Genomic DNA, 15,781 nt, shown 5'->3' on the forward strand with positions numbered 1-15,781 from the left:
AATCAATCAAAACTTGAACACGTGACTCCTACTTAAATATCAAACACTTTAGCCATTAGGCTAAAAAGAGATTTTTTATTAATTATATTGCTTTTCTACAATTTTAGATAAAGTAGATTTCCAAGCCTAAGCTAATTAGCGTGTCCGATGGCCTAGACCGTACCACGCATAAAAATGGGCCCAGGTTTGGCAACTAAATAACCCAAGAATCTAGCTCTTATAATAATAATAATTCAACTGCAGACTAAGCTATATCTCCAAAATAAACCTCTCTAAGAGTACTTCAAACAGTATGACTACATGCAGCTGTACGAATAACTAGAGCCTTTATCATGTTAGGGGGCGTTTGCTACCAAGCAAGGCAGATCATACATGAAATGTTAAACGTATGCTCTTTCGATTGTTCTCTTTAATACCTTACAAAGCCCAAGCACGCCATCTTTTCTTTTATTAAGAAAATAGTGCACCTATACATGGAGATTCATTCGGCACGTGCTGCATGTCGGGTGAGATCGATGCGGCCTATGTAGCTTCCGGCAAGCAAACCATAGTAAAGATGGTTTCTTACTTTCAGCCCGCCGGTGACCCCAAAGAGCGCGGGGTCCGAATATAAGGCAAGTGGTTCACCCTCCAAGCTGACTTCCAATACCCCGCCGTCCTGCTGCATGTTAGGCATCTTTACGAACTTCTCAATGATCACGATTGTCTTCCTTATGAATGGGTTCATCATCATCCAATCATAAAACAATGTCCTTCCCTACAATATCAAAGGCCAAGATAAATAATAAAATGAAAGGCACATGACCATGTGTACAGTCCATGAACCTAGTGCGAGTAAGACCTTAGGCCAATATCTGCAGGTTGGAACTAACAGGGGTAGAAATGGGACATCTCATCATCAATCTCAGCACGACCCATTTATTTGTAAGGCCTGGAACTAGCCTGGAGCTAGGCTCTGCACATGCCTCGATTGAAAGGTGGTTAAAACTGGGTACTATCCTGGCCATTTATTTTCGGCTGGTCAGCAATCAGCCCAATGAAAAACTTGTGGGCCTAGATATCAGCTCAGGCCTAAAATCAGTTCTAAATCAAATTCAATCTGGATGGTGGGGCCAGCATCGCCTCCTCTAGTACCGGGCCTTTAGTACCGGGCCTTCATTATTTAGTGTTTGTGAAAAAATAAAAAATAAAAAATGCAGCCATGGATTAAGGTAAAAAAGAACAAACCATTGCAATTCCTATCCAAAAATGACCGTCGCCATCACATCTGATATTGTCGGGATATCCAGGCAAGTTATCGACAAAGTCGTCCACCGATCCTTTCTTCTCACCTTGGATGTGATATTTTCTACACCTCCTCCTACAATCAAAAAGCAAATTCTAGTAAGTTTATGGTAGGGAACACTTGCCTGGCTTCAAAAAATCAAATTTTTAAATAGGCCTAACCTGAATCTTTCAAAATCTGAGTCTAAGCTAACTGTATGCCTGGCCACTTGACCACCCTACTTACGATGAGTGTTACTTCTAACTTGGGAGGGGTAATTTAGTTATGTTTATTTTGAGGGGTAGAAATGTCATTTCTCAATAGTGATCAATTTATATACCGTTCAGATGAAGATGATGACCACTATGGAACTATTTAGATGTGCTACCCAAGAATCACTCGTCAGGTGGGCCATAGTCTATGAAACAAATATATGGCAGAGAAATACTTGGCCGAAGTTCTCCCACCCGTATAATTGCTTCTAAAATCGTGGCCCAATTACTGCATGTACTAGATATAATTTTACTAAGAATACTCAAGGTTAACAATAGATCAATCAACTTTACAGATTGATTCGTTTTTTCAATTTAGAAATTCAATCACACATAATCACAATTCAACTTAAAAAATCATTAATTTGAATTAAAAATGAAATTAAATATCAGAATTCATCAAAAGGTTCATCTTTTAACCTTAGCTAAGAGATTAGCCTAGCTTGCTAACATCTTAAATAAAATAAAAATGAAAATAGAAATTTTAACTAGAACTGAACGTTGAGATGAAAGAGCGACACTAACTCCTCACTGCATGGGAAGCAGATAGGGTTCTGAGTAACTCAGTACGGGGCCAACCATGATTTATGTATTTTATTCACTCCGTTCATCCATTTTTCCAGGCCTGAATACAAAAATAGTGCATATCCAAAGCTCAAGGGTACCACACCACAAAAAACAGTATAAATTAAATGTTTTCCATTGAAAAATTCTTGAGGGCTACAAAAGTTTTGGATCAAACTGATATTTGTGTTTTACATTTATTCATGTCTTCGTGGTTTCCTGAACATCACCGTCAGCCTTATGAAGGTCTCAACCGTGGAAATCATTATTCATACCTTTTCCTGTTGAGCTTTAGATATGCTTTAATTTTTGGCTCAACTGTTAAAATGAGCTGAAAAAACGGATGGATGGCATGTATAAGCCACATACATTCACAATGGGTTACTAAGCACGCAATCCAATTTCCAATGCATGACTTCACTTCTTTTGAAAAAAAAAAGAAAAAAAGCCAAGGCACTCTGATCCTTTATTGTAAAAAGGGGTTTTGTTTGTTTGTTTGTTTGTTTTTTTTTTTTTTTTTTTTAGATTTTTGCCCCAAATTTTATATTATATATAATATATAATATATATTAAATATTATATATATTAACAATTTAAAAACCTAAGCTCGAATTCAGCTTAACGGCTCGAACTCAACTCAAAAGATTGAGCTCAAGCTTAGTTTGAATTTAGCTTGAGTTGCTCGAGCTGTTGACCAAGCCGAGCAGAACCGAGTTCAAGCTAGGGTAGGTTGCTGACTGAGCCAAGTTGAGCTAGGCTAAGCTCGACTCTATTCAACTCATGTACAGCTCTAAGGTCCCATTTGTTAAATCTGAAGTCTAAAGCCTGAATTTGAAATCTGAAGCCTGAATGTAAAATCTAAACACAAAATCTAAATCTACAGTCAAAAAACTTGTTTGATAACTATTGTTAAAGTCTAAAAATTAAGTATTGAATTCGAAACAACCTATTTGTTAACAAATGTCTGAAATGTCTAAAATTTGTTAATTTGACACATTTGCCCTATTTCCTATTTGGAAATGTTTTACATTACAAAGAAATTATTTTTTATCATGTAAAAATAAAATCATTCCATTTAATTCAACTATTGCTTATTAAAATGACTAAAGTTGTTACAATGAGGTGGCGATTGAACGGTATCGTGTGGCCCCGCCATAACATACATTTTTTATCCACTCCGTACATCTATTTTTTAAAATCATTTTAGGGAATGATCCAAAAAATGAGGAAGATCTAAATTTCATGTGGACCAGACCATAGGAAATAGTGGTGATTGAATGACCACTATTAAGAGCTTCGTTGGGACCAAAAAAGTCATGGATGAAAGTAATATTTGTGTTTTCCCTTCATCCATGTCTATGTGACCTAATCAACAACTTAGATGATAAATAAACATTACAGCGGGCCTAGCAAGTTTTTAATGGTGTGCATTCAATCACCATTGTTTTCTTGTGGTGTGGTCTTCATGAGATTTGGATCTTTCTCATTTTTAAGCCAATGCATTAAAATGATCTTTAAAAAAAAAATAGATGAACAGTATGGATAAAACACATATGTTATAGTGGGGCATAATAAGCATTGTCCAATCTCTCTCATTATTGGCAAGAAGTTGCATTGTCCAATCTCTCTCATTATTGGCAAGAAGTTTCTTGCGCAAGGATTCTGAGTGGGGGCCACTGTTATGTTTGTGAGAAATCCAACATGTCAATCCGGTTTTCGAGCTCATTTTAGGAAAAGATACCAAAAATTAGAAGGATCCAAAACTCAAGTGGGCCATACAAGATGAAATAGTGGGGAAAGGAATACCTACCATTGAAACCTTCCTAGGCTCACCACCTTGATGTTTATATTCCATCTAAACCGTTTATAATGTCATTTTCACTTAGATGAAGTGAAAACACCGAGAAGTTAAACCGAACGTTGGACAACGTCACTTGGCTTGAAATCGAATTTGCTCTCCTTGGACAGCATCCTAAGTACAACAGGTTTCCAGAGCAATCGACCTCCAGGATACAACAACTATGCCCCGATCCCAGTAGTGCACTCACTGTACACGGGATCGAACCACTTGTAGTCTTAACTCGAACTAGAAAATACTTGAACATATTTTAAAGAGAAAATCAGATTTTCTAATCCATTTCAAAACTTAAAATCAGAAGTGTATTTATAGACTTTGAAAAGACACCCTTAAGAGTGTAGAGATACCCTTTCATAGAGGGTTGTGACTATTGGGTTTAAACCCAATTGGTGCGACCCTTATACTTTAAAAGACACAACTTTTCAAAACAAAATTTGAAAGGATGCAACCTTTCAGACTTAAGTGAAAAGACACATCCGTAGGGCACATGTGCACCTATGGCCACAACTACGGCCCGTTCCAATGGATATTTTGAAACGCTAATTATTTTAATATAATTTAAAATACAACAATCCCCCACATGTTTCAAATTTTGTTGACATTTCGGGTTAAGATGGAAGAGTTGTGAAATGGTGTCAGTGTCACCATAGACTTGAATCGACATTAGAGTAAGTATGATAGGTATATAGGAATTAGGTGACACCATAGTATTGAACTTGATTCCTTTTGATGTAAATCGCAAGTACATGCCCCTCACACAACTTTTTCACTTTAAGTGATTCTATGGTTCGGTGCATTTTGGCCATGCACCATTTCTTGGATTTCATGAGTGCTCTAGAGAATTCACCTACATTCTTATAGGAAGCGGCCTCCACCTTCACACCCATATAGGTGAATTCCATCAAGTGTACGCAGTAATTGGGTACACCACCAAATATATGGCTATGGATTCATTAAGAGTTCAAAAACTCATCCTTCTTCAATGTTGCTCGCACTATACACCATAGAAAGGGCTCATATATCAGTGCAATCGTCTACCTTGTATCTTATTGTTTACCTATTAAACCTATCACATAAGATCTCTACTTGTATAGATTGTGTTGCCAACACTGGTAACTTATATATTACGATCAACCCAATTCCCTTCGATGTATCATTGACTAATATTTTAGATAGTCATTTGGTCGAAGAATTTATGACCCATAGGCCTTTTACCTCCACCCGTCATTTATCTGTCAGGCTTTCGCTTATTACGGAAAATTAACCATTGTTACCTTCCATAGGAGTTAGGCTATGTCTTACTCCCAATGTGGCTGATTATCCTTTCGAAATAGCTACGAATCATCACCTTGATAAGTTATTACTTCACTAACTAGCTACATAAAAACGAGCCTCTGTTTAGGCAGATTCCTCATTTTGCTCCTTAGTCAAGTCTTCGGCAGTTAGTCGCATCCTCTTTGACTATTCATATCTCAAGTCAATGCATACCAAACTCATTTCTAACTTCACAAAGTCAATAATTATTAGGACTCCCTCAAGCAACAAATACTGAGCATCACTTTTATTATGATAGTTGTCATATCACCGGCTCTGAATACAACCAACTTTCTTAGTCTTGAATGTACTTTTACTATTCAACCAATTGGTGGTAAAGTAAATCGAACTTATTGTATCTATAGTACAAAGAGGCTGGAGAATCTGTCATGAATAGACATATGACAATTAAAATAGAGTATGACCTTCATGTAATCATATTACAACATTATCATGTTATCACATGTTTCCTGACATATAAAAGGTTGGCCAATTTATCAATTAGTGATTAGAATTCAACACAATCAATGGATATTTGGCAACTGAATATGGAGAAGAAATGTGCAAGTTCATTATCAAGTATCTTGATCGACGGATTGAACAATGAGCTCCATAGGTGCTTAAGTTTAGTTATTAGATACATTTGTTGATGGTAAAACAACATAATTCATCACATAAACTTATAGTCTCATATGAATACCAATTCCAAATATCTAAATCTAGCCTCCAATGAGAATAAAATATAACCTAAAAATCTCATTGATCTAACAATTATCTTTGAATTCAAACTGCTAATAATTTTCTTTCTAACCATCTATTTGATGGCTACCAATTAGATCATTAAAACATGTAATCAGTTTGATTCCAGATATCTTGTATCCAAAACCTACATGATGCCAATGTAACACATATGCATATTGATCCATAACATTTAACATACAGTTTCCTTAGTGCAAATTTTTAATTTTATGTTAATCCATTTATCAAATACTTATTGACTAAACTTATACTTCATGAGTTAAATGGTTTATCTATATATCCTACCTGATAAACCCATTAACCAAGAGTTTAAAAGAAAAATCTTTCGTAGGAACTATCATATGAATTAATTAGATCTAACATGTGTTCTACGTTGGCACATGATCGGATGGAAATAACATTTCCTCCGCCTTTCTAAACAAATAATTTTGTCTAGAAAATATGGTAAACGACGCCAAAGTGAATGTAATTTGTCAAATAATTAGGTGATATATGACAACGGTCTATCTGTTATTGGACTCAATATTCTATAATATTACTTTCTAGATAATAAAATGTAAGTTAGAATTAACATTGAATTAAGGCACATTCACTACTAGTCCACTTGAGAAAATCAAGTCACCTTTTGCTTCATGGTAAATGAAACTCTAAAGAGACAAGCATTCATATAATGTGAGTTATCGAATACCTAATATTCAGAAAAGTAGCACACATGCAAGATCTAGACCTTTCATCTATTAGTTCCGCAAAAGGTAATATTTTAAAAATATATCAGCACAATCATCCCACATGAGCCAATATAACATCTGTATGGATCTATAACTTTGGACCCTTATAGTGCATCTAAGTACATAACCCCCACAATTTAAAATCTTTATAAATTGGATCTTTTCCAGATATGTACAATTTCTGAGTATCTATGTATCAAGAGTCATATATTGTTTAATGTTTCATATTATAATGAGAAGAATATATTTTGTACATGTAACACATGAATATAAGATTTGAATATATTAATCATCAACCCACATAGGATGGATCAAAGGCCACAAGATACATGCAATAATACAAAATGAATAATGTGCGTTGTCCATAGATACACAGTAATAAGTGGGCATATGGTTTGATAGACTTGCCGATTGATTTGATTAAGTTCAATATAACATACTGATTTATTCCTTATGTGCACTCATTATCATAAAGGTCATTCATACCAATGGTTGATCTACATTATAACTTAATTTTTAGGTCACCATAAATATAAAGAATAACCCACTAATGAACTATTCATGTTACAAACATATGTGCAGTAACGCCTTAGTGTGAAACCGTGCATTCTACTGCATTTCTAAAGATCAACATCAATATAGATATTCATTCTATGCGCATCAATCACATAAAAATTAATTCCTTAACATGCACTTGATCAAAATGATATGTTATATTTGTTCTAACACCAATAATATAGTAGGCCGCATTTTTTCACAATTTAAACCATGCACTCTTGTGCCACCCACCATTAGTCGCCATCAAATATCTTTCCAAAATCTCTTATCATAAAGTAGACAATAAACCATCCACTTACAGTTCATAAGTTGGACATGTAAGATTGTCCAATGGAAGAATATTTTGGTGACACACATTATACATGGTCCAACACATTAGTTGAATAGTCTTGATCATCAAAATTGGGCCTATATTAGATTATCCAAAGACATATAGCATATAGAATTATAGATTACATGTGTATGAACTACAATGATCTGTTAAAATATTAAAAGGTTGCCTATAAGAGCAAATTCAAAAGAGAATAAACCCACGAACAATTACGATAAATGATTCTAGCTGTTTACTTCATTCCCACTGAATAAGTGGTTAGATTATCGGTTCATTATTATTATTAGTATTATTATTATTATTTTATACCCTTTTGGATTTGAGCCATCGTCACTTTTTTTTTATTTAATGAGATTATCCAAGAAATCTTATTATTGAGACATTCGAGTCCTTCCATATTAGGCGATTTTGTACCCATGTAAGGTCCATCAGATCAGTGCACTAGATCAAGGGTCATCGGAATGCTATTTGATCTCATGCTGTTGAGGGTCAAATATTACATATCAGACCTAGTTATTGCCTGGATTTATGAACATAGTACCATTTAATAGCTTATTTTAATCATGTTTGTGTTGCAAGGTTTAATTGCGAGCTTGGACTGGATCGGGATACTAAAAGCACGGATTTAACGTTCAGAATGTAGACTGTACAATGAATATTACCCATCCGCATGTGAGCAACTAGCAGACTTATGAGATAGTGACCACACCATTGACCTATCAGGCCCATTTTAGAAGATACTTTGGAAGATTGTATTTTTAAGTTTCTTTCACATTTTTCTTTCAAAAGTTTTCTTTTTAACCATGTATGGTGGTTTACAAAAAAGAATTCCTAATATAATGGGAATTCCAACACAAAATCTCATTTTGAAATGCATTTTGAGTTGATCTTTATTGTACATGGATGTTGAGATTGGTGTATATCCTACTCAGTATGATTCAACAGTTTGATTTATTTTCATGTAAATGTTACGTTTGGCTCAAGTTATGAGAAAATAAATTGTAAATTTTTAGATCTAAAAAGAAAGGCTCATTAATGTCATATCATGATTTTGAGAAAATCTACTAAATGCAGGCTTTCTTATGAGTGAATAGGGCCTAATATTATCCAAGAGGTAGGCACTATAGATTTCTTGGATTTTACATGTGTGTGATAGAATGACATATGTTTGAGACATAAAGACCATATGTATGTCATATCTCTAGTACCTAAGATGGCCTTAGTCTGACCCAACTGACAACATGAGAATCATACTTTGTGCTAACGGGGGTTACAACGAACCCGGCCAATTGTTCATGAATTCAAGCCTCTCATTTGTTTTATCATAGTCTAACTATTCTCATTTATAGATATCAAGATTTAAAGTACTATAATCGTTCTCAGTCAATGCATATGCTCACTTTTGTACATGTGGTCCAAAGAATTTTATATATATATATATATATAAACAAGAAAAACACCTTCTCTATGCTCGATGATTTCCATACAATAAATACGCATAGTAACCACATGCGTCCAAAGAACTTACTTAACAAGTATCTACAAGATCAGTTTGCTATTAGAGAAGAAGTAGTCCGCTATTTCTCTAATCTCTTCACGTCAGGTAGGTGTGTTGATCAGTCAAATATCCTCGAGGTCATCCATTCCCTTGTCTCGTATGAGGAAAATGAGAAGTTGCTCTCCCTTCCTTCCCTTGCTGAGGTACACGTGGCGGTTAAGGCCATCCTAGTTGATGGGGCTCCGGGTCCAGATGGTTTTCCTGGTGGTTTTTTCTCGGCCTGCCGGGAAGTGGGTAGAGACTTGCTCAAGGCAGCCACCTTTCTCTTCCAAGGCGGAAATCTCCCAAGGGCTGTGTTAGCCTCCCTCATTTACCTAATTCCTAAATCAGCCTCCCCATCTAAGTTCGTTGATTTCCGCCCGATCAGTCTATGTAATTGCCTATATAAAATCATGTCGAATGTTATTGCAGCTAGGCTGAGCCGTGTGCTCCCATCCATCATCTCGCCAGAGTAGGGGGCTGATCAGCCCCTAAAACTCTGATTTTGGGCCCACCTGCTATCTGGATATGCTTCAAAATTGGTATCAACGCGTCAAATGAGATGAGAATACAGATGGACAGAGCAGATTTCTTACCAACATCTTCTAGGGACCTTATGTACATCATGTGTGCACGGTAGACAAGTGCACTAGCCGTGCACTATAACTCTCAAAGTTGGTCAGCACATGCTGACCGACTCCATCTTCTCCAAACCAAAAAAAAGACAGCGTCCTACCATCGTCCATAAGTTTTCACCAGTGGGCCCCACTCATCATCCGTTTACAAGATCTGGACCGTCCATTACGTTCAGAGGGGAGGCTGGACCCCCGCCTAGGTGTCCTTCTATTCCCATGCGTGCACACACGTGTAAATAGTGATCAAACGCAAGATGGACGGTGAAAGAAAAGATTCAATGGGCCGAACCAAAAGACATACAGAAATATCCTTTTCTAGCTAGTTTTTTGAGAGGAACGCAATGAACGGATTGGATTTTCCTTCTGAGGTCAATCTGGGACCCACCAGCCATCACAGCGCTGAATGTGCAGGCTCTGTTTCACAATAGAGCCTGCGGACGAATCTTGTGGGCCACCACCGTACACCAACGATCTAATCTGGACCGTCTATCAGGAGCCTACGTGCCCTCTCATCCAAGCCTAGGTGACCAAATTTCAGAAGATAATGAAGATCAGTTTTCAAACCGTCTAAAAGAAGACGAACGGTGTAAGAAAACTCTCTGTGGGCCACACCGAATGCAAGCCATACCACGTCATTTCTAACTAATGTTTCGTTCTTCATCTAATGGACGGCTTGAATTCTTCCGCCGATATCAGGAATGGGCCCCACCAAACAGCCAGCGTAGGTTCTCTTATGCACGTTGCTTTACGTAAGGAAAACGCAGGCCTACTGCGTTGCGTAAAGAAAACACATGTAGGAAGTTCTCCGACTCCAGCAGGATCTGACGCTGCTATTGCCTTCATTGCCTATAAAAGTAACAGAAAGAGAGAGCATATTTATTCTAGATCGAAGCTTAGCTTGGGTTGGACGTGGAGCACAGAGACAGAAAGTGAAATTGTTTTATTTATTTATTTTTCTTTTTATTTATGTTATTTTTTGGAATTAGCCTAATCATGTGGCTAGGCTAAACCTCTTAGCTAGGACTAAGAGGTGAAGCTTGTAGCGAGATGGGAGACTCCATTTTATGCTGGTAATTTAATTTAAATCTATAAACTAACTTTGATTTTAGTTTGATAATTAAGGGAATGCTTTTAGTTTTTAATGATCTGTTGTGACTGAAATTACAATGGGTCTGCAATGGCTTTGAGTATTTCTTTTTCCTTATTGTGATTATGACGTCAGGAAGTCCTGTTGTTCGCCATCGTCTCCTGGGCATGGTTTGGTGATGGAATCCATTCTAATTCATATACCTTTCATCTCGTGAAAACTAGATCAAGTTTAGTTTAATTTCCATGATTCTTGATGCAGGCATAAGATCTCCCTGATCTCTACAAGTGGATCCTCTGAATCCCTAGTTTCATACCTTTGAATCTACATATTTTAGTTTACTATTTCATCATTATTCCTCAATTCCACCTGATTTAGATTTTATTTTATTCTAGTTCTAGTTCTAGTTATTTTCAGATTACGTACAGGTTTCGGTCCCTTGGGATTCGACCTCGGTCTCACCGAGTTTATTACTACATCACAACCCTATACTTGGGGAGTGAACAATGCAATATGTCAAGTTCAGATAGAATGGTTATAACCACTAGATACTCCTTGTTAGAACCTTCTTAAGGGTTGCACCAACTTGAAAATAATGGAAGTGCTTATAATTAACAACTAAATTTTCCAAAACCAAGAATTCTATTTATAGCACGTATGTGACGGATTTAGATCCTTCATCCGGTTGACTATATAATGAATATTACTCATCCGCATGTGAGCAACTAACAGACTTAAGGGATAGTGACCACACCATTAACTTATCAAGCGCATTTTAGAAGATACGTTGGAAGATTGCATTTTTAAGTTTTTTTTATATTTTTCTTTTCAAAGTTTTCTTTTTAATCATGCATGGTGGTTTACAAAAAAGAATTCCTAATATAGTGGGAATCCCAACACAAAATTCCATTTTGAAATATATTTTGGGTTATTCTTTATTGTACATGGATGTTGAGATTACTGTATATCCTACTCAGTATGGTTCAACAATTTGATTTATTTTCATATAAATGTTACGTTTGGCTCAAGTTATGAGAAAATAAATTGTAAATTTTTAGATCTAAAAAGAAAGGCTCATTAATGTCATATCATGATTTTGAGAAAATCTACTAAATGCAGGCTTTCTTATGAGTGAATAGGGCCTAATATTATCCAAGAGGTAGGCACTATAGATTTCTTGGATTTTACATGTGTGTGATAGAATGACATATGTTTGAGACATAAAGACCATATGTATGTCATAGCTCTAGTACCTAAGATGGCCTTAGTCTGACCCAACTAACAACATGAGAATCATACTTTGTGCTAACGGGGGTTACAACGAACCCGGCCAATTGTTGATGAATTCAAGCCTCTCATTTGTTTTATCATAGTCTAACTATTCTCATTTATAGATATCAAGATTTAAAGTACTATAATCGTTCTCAGTCAATGCATATGCTCACTTTTGTACATGTGGTCCAAAGAATTATATATATATATATATATAAACAAGAAAAACACCTTCTCTATGCTCGATGATTTCCATACAATAAATACGCATAGTAACCACATGCGTCCAAAGAAGTTACTTAATAAGTATCTACAAGATCAGTCTGCTATTAGAGAAGAAGTAGTCCGCTATTTCTCTAATCTCTTCACGTCAGGTAGGTGTGCTAATCAGTCAAATATCCTCGAGGTCATCCCTTCCCTTGTCTCGTATGAGGAAAATGAGAAGTTGCTCTCCCTTCCTTCCCTTGCTGAGGTACACGTGGCGGTCAAGGCCATCCCAGTTGATGGGGCTCCGGGTCTAGATGGTTTTCCTAGTGGTTTTTTCTCGGCCTGCTGGGAAGTGGTGGGTAGAGACTTGCTCAAGGCAGCCACCTTTCTCTTCCAAGGCGAAAATCTCCCAAGGGCTGTGTTAGCCTCCCTCATTTAACTAATTCCTAAATCAGCCTCCCCATCTAAGTTCGTTGATTTCCGCCCGATCAATCTATGTAATTGCCTATATAAAATCATGTCGAATGTTATTGCAGCTAGGCTGAGCCGTGTGCTCCCATCCATCATCTCGCCAGAGTAGGGGGCTTTTATTCAAGGAAGGCCTATTTCGGAAAGCATCGCTCTAGCTCAAGAGCTATTTAGAGACGTCAATAGAAAGGTTCGCGGAGGGCATATGGTAATCAAGCTTGATATGGAGAAGGCATACGACAGGGTGGAGTGGCCTTTCCTCAAGCAATTTTTGCTCCGTTTTGGCTTCAATTCCAGGTGGATCCAAATGATTGAGATTTATTGGGCAAATGTTTGGTTCTCAGTCATAGTAAACGGTTCCCTGGCGGGTTTCTTCAAGTCCTTAAGAGGTCTTCGGCAAAGAGACCCTCTATCCCCTAGCCTGTTCATTATCGCTTCTGAAGTCCTGAGTAGGGGTTTATCTAGCTTACTGGACCGCGGCTTATGCCAGCCCTTTAGGGTTGCCAGAGACTGTTTTTGGGTCTCCCACCTATTGTATGCTGACGATACCCTGTTGTTCGTCAACGGGGGCAAAGCCTCCCTTCGGAAGTTGAAGGCTTTCCTTGATGAGTATCAAGAGTCCTCGGGTCAAGCCATAAATTTTCGAAAGAGCTCCTTTTTCACTTATTCAAAGCTCACGTCGTCCAGAGTTAGAGCAACCGAGGGTCTGTTGGGGATCTCGAAGGCGACTACTCACCTCGTCTATCTTGGGGTTCCGTTGGTAATTGGTAGGGTAATGACCAGCCACTTCCAGCCCCTTTTCGACAAAATAAAAGGCCGTATAAACGGTTGGTAGGCCAGATGTTTGTCTCAAGCAGGCAGACTTGTCTTACTTAACCATGTTCTCGGTAGCATCCCGATCCACACTATCGCTGCCACTCACATCCCTGCCCAACTTCTGGCTGTCCTCGAAAGGCGTTTGGCTGACTTTCTATAGGGATGTGCTGAAGGTAGAAAGAAACTGCATTGGCGTAGTTGGAAGGGTATTTCCTACATCAAGATGGAAGGTGGTCTGGGAATTCAGAAGTTATTAGAATCCATGTAAGCTTTCGGCATCAAGATGGCATGGACCATCCGTTTCAAAACTGGCTCATCCAAGTGGGCTACGTTCATGGCTGCAAAATATAGTGCGGATTTGATGGTGCACTCCAATGTAAGATCCCATAGTGCTCAGTCCCCGATGTGGAAAAAAATAAAGAATCTCTTTCCCCTAGTCGACTATGTGGTGCAGTGGAAGCTCGGTGTGGGTAATTGCAATCTTTGGAATGTTAATTGGACAGGTCTGGGCCCTCTTCAAAGCCTAGTTTTGGTCCCAATTCCTGCTCAACTACTAAATTTACAGGTCAACAGCCTTTTGGGAACTAATGACCCTTTTCCTCCCTCTGTGGTCTTTTGCTATTTGCCTCAGAATGCAATTGATTATATTTTTCAACATGTATTCTGTATTTTTGATGGCCCTGAAGTTCCGGTTTGGCCTCTCACCCCGTCAGGAAGATTCTCGGTAAGCTCGGCTAGGTCTGCTAGTAGAGTCAGCAGGATTAGGAAGGTTTGGGCTCGCTGGGTGTGGCATGCTAAGATGCCTCCTAAGATTTCTGTTTTCCTCTGGAGATTGTTAAACGGAGCCATTCTAGTGGATGAGTTAATTCAGCCTCAGGGAATTCAGCTTGCATCTAAGTGCGATTGCTGCTTGCTTCACAGTGATGGTGGTGCGTCGGTGGAGTCCATCCATCATATTTTTCTGGACAGTGAGTTGGCTAAACTAGCCTGGAACAGCTTGGGGTCTCGGTTTCAGATCAGCGTCTAGTCTGCATTGATGGTGGAATCTAGATTGACTCAATGGGGGGCCGCCATGGTAGGTTCGAGAAGCCCCCGGCTGATCGGTAAGCTCATCACTGGTTGTCTATTATGGGAGCTTTGGAAAGCGAGAAACGTTGCACATTTTGAGGGAAAGACGATTTCTTCGAGAGTGCTGATGGGGAGAGTAGTTTGGTGGGAGTATACCATTCTTAACTACCTGGACAACGCCCTCAAGAAAGGTTCAATGTCCAATGGTGCGCAGCTGAGTCTAGTCCACGGCTCGACCTCCTGGGTGAAAATGAGGTAGTCAGGTGGATCAGGCCATGTTTAACTGGGTGAAAATGAACGTTGACGGTTCCTCCAGAGGTAACCCGGGGCTAGTTGGGGGAGGTGGAATCTGCAGGGACGCTAAGGGCCAGTTCATCTGTGCTTTTTCTTCAAGCTATGGCATTGGTTCTAACTCTTATGCCGAGTTGTGAGCTGTGTTCGAGGGCTTACTCCTTGTCTTGTCTAAGGGGCTCCAGCATATCATCCTCGAATCCGACTCCCTGCAAGTGGTGAAGATGTTGAACGGGATCAGCCAAATGAGCTGGAAGTGGAATTATTGGCTAGAGCGGATTATGCTTTTGAAAAGTAGGGGTCGCATTGAATTCGCTCACATTTTTAGGGAAGGAAATGCCCCTGCTGACGCTTTGGCACACCAGGGCAGCGAGAGCCAGTCCTCTTCCTCGTATGACAGGTTCTCTGATATCCCGTCCAGCATTTGCAGTCTCCTCTTCCTCAATAAGGTGGGTCTGGGTTCAATTAGAGTAAGGAAGTTCAGCTTTGGGTATTCCTCTTAGCGTGTTGTTTTGGCGCTTCGTGGTTTGTTTTTCCTTTCCTTTCTCATATGATAGGTCTCCCTTGGTCCTTTTTTCCAGGGGAGCCCCGAAATGAAAATTGGTTGTAAAGCTTACAGGTTTAATAAAAATTCAGTGGCAGGAGCCCACTTTTTGAAAAAAAAAAAAAGTATCTACAAGATCATGAATATTAGGTGGGATATGACAACTCTAGATTATATGGGTCATGGCTCACAAATCAGGTTGGTTTGG

General features: G+C 38.4%; 1 protein-coding gene across 1 annotated transcript in view; it reads right to left on the bottom strand.

Moving 5' to 3' along the window:
- Positions 1 to 307: 307 nt before the first annotated feature.
- Positions 308 to 15,781, bottom strand: part of LOC131237059 (protein STRICTOSIDINE SYNTHASE-LIKE 5-like) — a 28,550-nt gene continuing 13,076 nt past the window's right edge. The window contains exons 3-4 of the mRNA XM_058234702.1: positions 1,228 to 1,360; positions 308 to 757 (exon numbers count right to left, since the gene is read on the bottom strand). Coding sequence (XP_058090685.1) covers positions 482 to 757; positions 1,228 to 1,360 — 409 coding nt within the window. The 3' untranslated portion in view covers positions 308 to 481. The remainder of the gene's footprint in view (positions 758 to 1,227; positions 1,361 to 15,781) is intronic.

The sequence above is a fragment of the Magnolia sinica genome, chromosome 2 (assembly GCF_029962835.1).
Source record: "Magnolia sinica isolate HGM2019 chromosome 2, MsV1, whole genome shotgun sequence".
In the NCBI taxonomy this organism is placed as follows: Eukaryota; Viridiplantae; Streptophyta; class Magnoliopsida; order Magnoliales; family Magnoliaceae; genus Magnolia; species Magnolia sinica.